Here is a 10,405-nt window from a genome sequence, read left to right on the forward strand (position 1 = left end):
AGAATATTTGAATTGGCCTCATGCTTGTACACTGAAGTAAAATTTTAAATCAGGTATAGTCTCAAAAAGTACGGCAATATTTTTTCAGGCTAGGGCAAGAGTGAAGAGATCTCGTTTTCACCCACAGATCCAAAAATTATCATTGCGGCCAAATATTAGCACATATGTACCAATAGTTAGCTTGTGATAAGCACCTAATTAAATGAACTTGGTACTGCGCAACTATAATATAATTGTGATTGAAATGCCTGTCACTCGTTTATAGTTAGACATTGTCGAAATAAAACCTTGGTTCTACCGCAGCGGTGGCCTAGTGGTTAAGCATCCGCCTCGCATGCGAGAGGTGCGGGGCTCGATACCCGGTGCCGCCGGGTACCCACCGGTGATACAATAGGTGCAAGCTTCCTCTGGCTTGGTGCGCAGCTTAATCAGGGTGAAATGTTTGAGAAATGGGTCTTTGACCCACATTGAGTAACCGAAAATACTTTGTATGCAAGGCGCTCTTTGGCCGCAGATAACTTTGCGCCATAGAAATTCACTGTTTTCATGATTAAAGCTTTGTTCTGCGAAGTTCCAGGCGATATATATTGATACGGGAATAAAAGAAGAGGCGGAGAGCGAGCGCGAGCGGCGAGCGCGCGGCTCTAGCACGAGGGAGATAGAACGAGAAAGCTTCGCCGCCGCCGGTCGTGCTTGGCCGGCTCTCCTCCGTACTGCTGCTATATTTCTCTGGGCGGGCCCGTGGCCACCCCGTGGCATCCCACACCGTAACATTTTGGTGGCAGCGGTGCGATCATGCCGCTCACCCGCTCCCAGAGTCAAGCACCCGACGTGCCAGACGACAGGAGTCCACCACCAGCCGATAGCGCCGACGACGCGGCGGCCGGCGCCGCTAGACCTAGGCGCTCGGAGGGGCTCGGCTCTTCGCAGCAGCCGGACGCCGGTGTTGAGCGCCTCCTGGATACAGTCACCCAACGGATGGACGCATGGGAGGCCCGTCTGACTGCCCAGGCTGGGGAGATGGAAGCTCTCCGGCGCGAACTCCGTCGCCTGGTGCCAGCCGAGCCGAGCACAGGTCAGGTGCCTTTGGGCGTCCCCGCCGCCGCTGTTTACGGCTCTGCCGTCGCTGGGCCTGCGGTCGTGGCCGCCAATGGCGTGCTCGGCGCGGGTGCGTCCTCGCCGCAGTGTTCGTTGGACGTTGTGGAATTGCCCACATTTGACGGCACCATCTCGTGGGATGCTTACCGCATCCAGCTGGACGGTATTGCGGCGGCGAGAGGCTGGGACGAGCAAATGAAGGCATGGATGCTCGTTGCAAAACTGAGGGGCCGCGCCACCGAGCTGCTGCAGAACGTGCCGCCCGACCAGCTGGGCTCTTACACTGTTCTGGCGGGCCTCCTCGCCGACCACTATGGTGCCTCAGGTCAACCCCGTGTGCAGTACCACCGCCTGCGAGCCCGCCGTCAAGAGCCCGGGGAGACGTACCAGGTCCTCGCCGCCGCCATTGAGCGCCTGGCTCTGCAGTCGCTGCCGGGAGCGCCTCAGAACGCCGTGGCCCTGGTCGGCACCGAGGCGTTTGTCGACGCCATCCGACTCCCCGAGGTGCAGCGCTTGGTCCGCTCTGGCAGTCCTGATTCCGTCCGCGCCGCCATGGCGCTCGCCATCGAGGCGGAATTGACTTTGCTGGCCACGCGGGGGTCGCCACCGTCTGCCGAGCGCAGCGTCCGGGTGCAGGCTCCTCGGTCCGCAGCCCCAACTGCGGCCTCTATCCGACGCCTGCGTAACGACGTCCGCATGACCTGCTTCCGCTGCGGCCTGCGGGGACACTACGCGAGGGACTCTGCCGGCCCTCCAACGTCGGGAAACGATTTGGCGGAACTCCGGGGGCACCGTTCCGCCGAATAAAGTCCGTCCCCACACTCCTTCGTTCTCCGCGTCCCCTCCTTTCGTCGGCTCCGATTACCACTGATGCTCCTTACGTGCTCGTCGACGTCGCCCTGCTTGACCGGCACGTAAAGGCCTTGGTTGACACTGGAGCGGCTGTCAATGTACTGCACAAATCGTTTGTTGCTAACGCGCCCCACCTGCTTCTGCCAGCCGCCAAAACCCGGCTCTTAGCTTTTAACGGCACCCCTGTGGAGCAAGTCGGACGTGTCGTCGTCAACCTGACAGCACTCGGAAATACCATCTCCACCGAGTTCGTTGTCGCAGACAGCCCAATTTGGCCAGTGGTCCTCGGGTGCGGGTGGTGCCAGCAAGCCGGAGTCGTCCTTAATTTTACTAGAACCAAACCACGGGCGAGCCGAACTCTCTGTGGGCCGGGCTGGCTTAGCCGGGTTTCCAGCCTCGGTGTCGCCCTGTGGCAGTCCCTGGTGTCGGCGACCAAGCGTGCCTCAGCATCTCTGCGTGACCTCGCGACGAAGTGGCCGTGTCGAGTCAAGCCGTTCGACGTCACTACCGTGACTGTGGCGTCCGCCGTGACCCTGCCACCGGGTGCGGCAACGTGGGTGTATGCCAAGCTTGACAGTCCGGTCACAGCAGACGTGCTGTTCGAACCCATCCGGTGTTCAGCTCCAGCCCGTCAGATGACCTCCCCTCGAAGCCTTCTGCCTGTGCTCAAAGGATAGGCCCACGTATTTCTACTCAACATCAGCAGCGTACCTCTCGCGCTGACTCCCGGCACGCAATTGGGTACAGCCTCAGTTTTGACCCCGGGTCACCAGTGGCGTCTCTGCAACCTGAAGCCCCGCCTGGCCACCCTCCAGCGCCGGCGATCCTATCATGGGAAGAATTTAACTTTGGACCCAGCCTGACCTGCGCGGAGCTCGCCTCTCTGAAGACCTTGCTGCTCGAGCATCGCAGTTGCCTTGCTCTCAGCGCCGGTGAACTCGGGTGCACTTCCTGGGCTCAACACCGGATCAACACCGAAAACCGCGGGCCCGTTCATCACCAACCTCGCCGTGTAGCGCCAGCCGAACGGAGAGTCATCCAGCAGCACGTGTGCGACATGCTTGACCAGGGAATCATTGCCCTTTCTTGTAGCCCTTGGTCCTCCCCTATCGTCCTTGTGCGCAAGAAGGATGGAACACTCCGCTTCTGCGTTGACTATCGGAAGCTAAATGCTATTACTAATTGCGACGTGTACCCGCTGCCTCGCCTCGACGATGCGCTTGACCGCCTGAAGGGGGCCCGTTATTTTTCCACGCTAGATCTGCTCTCGGGCTACTGGCAGGTGCCTGTTCACCCCGATGATGCGGAAAACCCGGCTTTCGTGACTCCCGACGGCCTTTACCAGTTCAACCGTATGCCCTTCGGTCTCTCGAACGCTCCAGCCACCTTCCAGCGTCTCATGGACCGAGTCTTAGGCCATTTGAAGTGGACTATGGCGTTGGTCTACCTGGATGACGTAATTGTCTACGCGGCTACATTTGAAGAACACCAGAGACGCCTCAAACGCGTCCTCGAAGCCCTTACCTCTGCTGGGCTTCGCTTAAAACCAAAAAAAATGTTTCTTCGGTTTCGCGGAGGTGACGTACTTGGGTCACGTTGTGAGCCGGCATGGCATCCGTCCCGACCCTGAAAAGCTAAAAGCGCTTACAGCTTACGAAGCTCCCACCACCGCCAAGGAGCTCAAAAGTTTCCTTGGATTTGCTTCGTATTTCCGTCGTTTCATTCCGGACTTTGCCAAGCGCAGCGCTCCATTGACCGCCCTGCTGAAGAAGAATGCACCGTGGAGTTGGACGCAGGCCCAACAGCTCGCGTTTCTTGACGTCAAGCACGCCCTCCTCGAGCCTCCTACATTGGCCCATTACGACGAATTGGCCCCCATCGTCCTCCACACGGATGCCAGCCAAGATGGGCTTGGCGCTGTCCTCCTGCAAGAAGACGAGTCTGGTGACCACGAAGTCCTAGCTTATGCCAGCCGCCAGCTTTCCGACGTTGAGCGCCGCCGCCACTCTTCAGAACTCGAGTGCCTCGCCGTTGTCTGGGCCGTCGAGAAGTTCCGTCCCTACCTGTACGGCCGTCACTTCACCATAGTCACGGACAATAGCGCTCTCACTTGGCTGCAGTCCGCCAAACATTTGAATGTCAAGATTGCACGCTGGTCCCTGCAACTTCAAGAGTACAATTTCACAATAGTGCATCGGCGCGGCTCTGCCCATCAAGATGCCGATTTCCTTTCTCGCCACCCTTGTTCCGTGACGGCTTTGACGGACCTGAGGACTGCACGAACGCAAGATCCCGCCATTGCTGCCATAATCCACTCCCTTGGCACCGCCGCCGGCGCAGGCCTCCGCCAACTACGCCGGGTCTATCGAATGAAGGACGACCTCTTGTGTCATGTGAAGCGGCTCCGTGGTCGACCACCCGTCTGGTTGCCAGTTGTGCCGGCAACACTGCGGTCGCAAATCTTGCGCGGCTTACACGACGCTCCCACGGCTGGTCACCTTGGTCGCGGCAAGACCTACGCACGAGTGTCGGAGCGGTTTTGGTGGCCTAATATGTCCAGAGATGTCAAGGAACACGTGGCGTCCTGCCAGACATGCCAGTACAGAAAACCGTCCACAGGTGTAACCAAGCCACCCCCGCAGGCTTTTTCGCCACCAAGTTCGCCTTTCGAGCTGGTTGGACTGGATCATTTGGGCCCGTTTCCGAAGACGCGTGCCGGCAACCGGTATGTTCTGGTTGCGATCGACTACTTCTCCAAGTGGGTCGAAGCACTGCCTGTTCCAGACACGTCGTCCGCTCATGCCGTCGCGTTTGTGGAACAGCATCTCGTTCTTCGGCACGGTGTTCCCCGGCGCCTCATCACGGACCGTGGGAGCTGCTTTATGTCCCATGAATTCGAGCGAGCCCTCCGCTCCTTCGGCATTGCGCATTCCACTACATCCGTCAATCATCCGCAGTGCAATGGCCTCGTGGAGCGTGTTAACCGTACCCTCACGGATATACTCGCATCCTACGTCGCTCCGTCCCACACAAACTGGGATCGTTTTGTTTCTGCTGCAGCTTTTGCAGTCAACACTGCAGCGCAAGAAACAACGCATGTGACGCCGTTCTCAGTCGTCTATGGCAGAACGCCCTCCATCCCTCTCGACGCGCAGTTGGGCCTTCCCCATCCTACTGCGTCACCAACTGAATCTGCTCAACGACTTCATTCCGCCCGCCTCGACGCCCAGCGCAACCTCCTCACGGCTCATGCGCGTGTGCAAGCGGCCAACGCGGCAGCACCACCACATCCCCCCTTCCGGCCCGGTGACTTGGTCCTCGTTCGCCGCACCATCCGTGCGACTGGCCGTGCCGCAAAGCTCTTGCCCCGATACCGCGGCCCTTACCGTGTCGTTGCCCGACTCGGCCCCGTGACATACCGCCTCGAAGACCTGCCAGAGCATCGACCATGCGGTGTGCACCACATTTTCCCAGAGCATGTTTCAAACATGAAGCGATATGTCTACGGCGCCTGCGGTGACTCCGACTTAGCTACCGGGTCCTCATCAGTGCCGTCGTCGCCTGCTGGCTCCATGCCTTCCCCACGCAATGCAGTCCCATAAACGGATCGCCGCTCAATCTGCATAAAACTCCCTGAAGTTAGCCTAACCGGTGTGGGACCTTCTTCGGCGACTGCAGACCCCTTCGCCCAGCTCACACACTTCGAATTCAACGAAGAGTGTGACCGTTTCCTATCTGCGACCCACATTGCATCGCCCCAGGAAACCCTGCATCAAAGCACGGCCTGACTTCTCGGCCCCCCCCCCCCCCCCCCCGGTGGAAAGGTGATACGGGAATAAAAGAAGAGGCGGAGAGCGAGCGCGAGCGGCGAGCGCGCGGCTCTAGCACGAGGGAGATAGAACAAGAAAGCTTGGCCGCCGCCGGTCGTGCTTGGCCGGCTCTCCTCCGTACTGCTGCTATATTTCTCTGGGCGGGCCCGTGGCCACCCCGTGGCATCCCACACCGTAACAATATACGACGTTGACGACCGCCCCCACTGGTCATTTTGACGGCGTAACCGTCAGAAGGGCATAGCCGACGTGCCTCATCATCGCCGCTTCAAATTCTGTACGCACGTCTCCGGACAGGGAAGCCGACCCCCAGAAAACGACGCGCTGCACCAGGGCTGAGGGCAATCGCGAGTGCGATCGGCGGCGTGTAACCTTCCACAAGAAACATGCTGAAGCACGCAGTATATTTGCACGCGCAGCAACTGCAGCACAGAGTGGAGATCAAATTCCGGATTAATTCCGACACTGTCACATCGTCCGTCCGGCTGCCGCAGGATAGATTAGATGCACAGCTTTCACTATAACGTCGCTAAGCTATTCCAAATGACCTACGCACTATGGCTATTATGCTGTGAACGTCCTTAGTCTTCCTGATCCCGTAGTCATTGAAAATAAAAACATGGGCTTATACAAACGATAATGAACCAATATTCATGCGAATGAGTACCGCAATATTGAGACTGTGCCCCCAGAACTCATGCATTTTGAACCACAGTCCAAGCGCCAGATCGTTAATCAATGTGCGTTGTCCACGAGAGAAAGTGCTGGCAATCGCTTGGACTTCTGCGACACCGATGAGGCTGCATAAACGCTGTAAAAAAAAAAAACTACGCCTCATTTTTTTGCCCTGGAGGAACTGAAACAAATTCTAGTTTCTGCCGCCAGTCTACCATTCGTATTACTTTCTGTTTTTCCCGGTTCTTCCTTTTCGGGTCTGCTTCTAAGAGCGCCAATGGGCCAATGGTTCTTGCAATGAGCTTCATGGATTATGCAGGCAGGTTGTTTCCGTGTTGGACCTTTACGAAATATGCTGTGTTCTATGTGCGCATGCAATTGAAGTGCATACGCTCGCATGCTTGCGTCAACGGGTCGCATCTGACGCAAAAGACTATTTCCGCTCTCGGTAGCTTTTCAGTGTGCGTTGGATTCTCTCTGTGGCGCTCGACCTGCGCGGACGCGCATCGCATGGGCTCCCGCCTCGAAGCCACTTTCTGGCAAATAGAGTCGGCCCCCGGGGTCTAAAGATTTTGGGAAGACATCCAGATCGTCGTTTCGGGCTTGCGGACACCGTATTTCACCAGGTTCTCCCACTTTTTGCCATTTAATAGGCTTTTTCCACCGACCACGGACGTCACGGGCTAGGCCTAACTTAGTATGCGTAGATATGAGCTAAAAGCGACGCAAAAAAAAACAACACACACACGACACATGCGCTTGCGCTTACTTACGCTTGTGTCGTGTGTGTTTTGTTTTTTTGTGTCGCTTTTAGCGCATATCTTCCCATCATGATCAACCAACTGGCCCCGGTGTTAGCTTTGCTGGCCTTAGTCGGAACGCGGCGCGGAGTTCGTGCCGTTGGGACACGCACCCGCTCCTGAGCGCGGCCCAAGACTTGCCAAGATGGAATACGCAGTTGATGGTGAAACTATTTCGCCAACTGAGCTTGAGTCCGGTGAATGGGAGACCATTCTCTGCTTGCAAGACCGAGCAGGACGCTTGAAAAGCGACGCCGCTGCCGCCGCCTCAGAACAAGCCTTTGCCGGGGCATGACGACGAAGCCAAGTTGGCCGGAAATTTTTCCTCCAAAAAGAGGAGGCCGCCTGTTCCCCGTAGACGTGCCCCGCTCCCAGGCCTGCCTGCCGACGACTATAAAATCATCTGCTGTCCGCGACGTTGAAATCTGAACGACTTCGCTCTCCGCCAACTTCAACGGGCCGCCTACGACGCGGTCAAGATTCCATTCCTCGGCGCAGAAGCCGAGGATACCACTCGTGTCAACTCCTCAAACAGCACATCGCATTCAGCCCGCCGGACCGCCAAAGAGCTGCGGCGTGCGGGAACCTGAAAGTCCTCAAGATGGGGGACAAAGACTTCGAGTTTGCGTCATACGTGGTGGTGCCCGACGACTTCATCAAGGAAGTCATCTACCAAGCTTACGACGGCAGCACCCCGGACGAATTCCGCCAAGGATGCATGCACCGGAACACGAGAATCATCATCGCGGATGCCAGACGCATCGGTTAATGCCGGACCATCCAAACCACCTTCCAAGGCAAGAAGGTCCCCAGTCATATTTATTACTGAGGAACCATCTTCCGCGTACACCCGTACTGAGAGCAAGTAAAGGCTTGCTTTAACTGCAGAAGAGTCGACCATCGAGCGGACGTCTGCTACAAGCCCAAGACCTCGTTATGCCGCCGCTGCGGCGACGTGCAAAGCCGTCTGCATCGTCTGCCACAGCGCCCACAACACGGGCAGCCGCAACTGTAAGCTCCGCCTAGTGGTGCGGCAACAACCAAACAACAAGAAAAGACAATGGGGGCAACGGCGCCAAGTCCGCGGGTGCCGGCCGCCAGTCGCGATCCAGAACCAGATTGTCATCCTCATCATTTGGCCGATCCAGCGGGGACGGATTTAACAAGTCTTGAGACCGCTGAAGCTCCTTCCCGCCACTACCCAGCAGGTACCGCAGCGGAAGAAGCAGAAGCTCGAGCCGCGGAAGAAGCTCGAGCCGTTCGAATAAAAAGTTGAGCTGGCCGGAGACGGCCTCCCAGCTACGTTATACCGCCAGAAAGAAAGAACTCGAAGCGCAGCTATAGGCGCGAAAAAAAGAAAACATAGACCTCAGGAAAGAGATAGATGAGATAAAGCGTCTCATTAAACCAGCTAGATGGCACTACATGTAGAAAAATAAGTTGTCACTAGTCGTTGCGCATTCTACTGTGTGAATGTGACGAGATGGACGTCCACCTCGAACAACGTGTAAACATAATATTCTCTGTGAAGCTTGGCAAGAAAACCACGCAGACGCATGAGCTCCTTCGTTACGCTTACGGCAACGAGACATTATCGTGGGTGCGAGTTTTCGAGTGGCAGAAGAGGTTCGTTTCGGGGAGAACATCGGTGGAAGACGACACAAGGCAGGGGCGCCCTTCATACCAACGGAATGAAAACAACGTGACTCGGGTCCAGGAAATCGTGTAGCAAGTCCACACCATTACAGTCCGCATTCTATCGGATGAAATCTAAAGTCTGACGAAAACTCGTCTGGTCGGGTAGAAGGTTCATGTATGAAGAAAAAGGAACGCCGACCAAAAGGTTGTTGTTTAAAACGAAGACGTTTCGGCTTCCATACGGAAGCCTTGATCACTGGGCTGAAAGCCCAAAGCACAAAGCTTAAGTACGTCGCAGTAATCGCCCCAAGCATCTTGCGTACGTAGGCGGGAGATTGCCTGCGTTGTGGTTAAGGGTTTTGTCTGTAGTTTGCATTATCAGGGATTCCAGATATCGACGTGACCGCCAATTCTTTTCTCTTGCGATGACTTATGCTTCTTCCAAAGCTATATCGTGCGTCGCGGCTTCCACGTGTTCCGCAAGTGCATTAGATGCAATCTTTTTATTCCTGACGTCGTTCTTGTGGTCCCTCAATCGCCTTTCGAAATTCCCGCTCTCGCCGATATAGCAGTAGTCGCAGTCTGCGCAGGGAATCTTATAGATGACGCCAGGAAACTTCTCTTTCTTTATCTTGGCTTTGGCGGCCACCAGCTCATGCCTCAGCTTGCACGCAGGAACGTCAGCGACGTGCACACCGTGAGTGCGCAGAACGCGAGCCAAAGACTCGCTCACGCCCGGCACATATGGGATAGCGGCTCGGGCTCGGCAAGGAGGACCAACTGGTTCTGATGGGCGTGAAGACCGTTGAAGAACAGAATCCACGAAATGCTTGGGGTAGCCGCATTCACTCAATTCTCGGCGCACTTGGCGTAGGTCAGCAGCCCGATCTTCTGGCCTTGGGCAGATATTTTTGGCACGTCGGACGAGGGAAGCCACGACGGAGCGTTTGTGGCAAACCGGGTGGACAGAATTAAAATGAAGATACCGGCCTGTGTGGGTTTCTTTGCTATAAACTTTGAATGAAAGGCGGTTTCCACGGCGTTCCACCAAAACGTCCAGAAAAGGAAGACGGCGTGCAGCCTCCTCCTCTACAGTGAATTGAATGGAATCTTCCATGCTATTGATGGGATCTGTGAAAGGACCTAGCGCATTCTTTTTGATAATACAGAAACAATCGTCGACGTAACGCACAAAAACCTTTGGGCGCGGTTTGAAGGTAGCCAGTGCGTGAGCTTCTATTGCTTCCATGGTAAGGTTTGCGGTTGTCACTGATATAGATGCGCCCATAGCAGTGCCATGAACTTGTCTATAGATTGTACCCCGGAAAACAAAATAAGTGTTCTCAAGGCAGAACTGCAACAGCTTCAGAAGATCCGATGCTTCGATAGGGGTTCTTTCACACAATCCGTCGTCATTCTGCAGCGCTGAGCGGCACACCTCCACAGCCAGATCCACGGGCCCGTTTTGCTCGGCACAGCTGCCGTTTTGAAAAGGCTATATATTCACATTAC

At 56.1% G+C, this 10,405-nt stretch overlaps 1 protein-coding gene across 1 annotated transcript; it reads left to right on the forward strand.

Annotated features, from left to right (window-relative positions):
• Positions 1-795: 795 nt before the first annotated feature.
• Positions 796-8,024, forward strand: LOC144133722 (uncharacterized). Its single transcript, XM_077666856.1, has 3 exons — positions 796-1,092; positions 1,489-1,638; positions 7,791-8,024. The coding sequence occupies exons 1-3, from the start codon at positions 796-798 to the stop codon at positions 8,022-8,024; spliced, it is 681 nt and encodes a 226-aa protein (XP_077522982.1).
• Positions 8,025-10,405: the final 2,381 nt, after the last annotated feature.

This window comes from Amblyomma americanum, chromosome 5, assembly GCF_052857255.1.
Source record: "Amblyomma americanum isolate KBUSLIRL-KWMA chromosome 5, ASM5285725v1, whole genome shotgun sequence".
Lineage (NCBI taxonomy): Eukaryota > Metazoa > Arthropoda > Arachnida > Ixodida > Ixodidae > Amblyomma > Amblyomma americanum.

Coding starts and splice junctions, on each gene's coding strand:
- LOC144133722 (XM_077666856.1), top strand. CDS start 796: ATGCCGCTCACCCGCTCCCAGAGTCAAGCACCCGACGTGCCAGACGAC. Junction 1,093..1,488: donor CAGGTCAGGTGCCTTTGGGC/GTCCCCGCCGCC, acceptor GAGACGTACCAG/GTCCTCGCCGCCGCCATTGA. Junction 1,639..7,790: donor GCTCTGGCAGTCCTGATTCC/GTCCGCGCCGCC, acceptor CTCCTCAAACAG/CACATCGCATTCAGCCCGCC.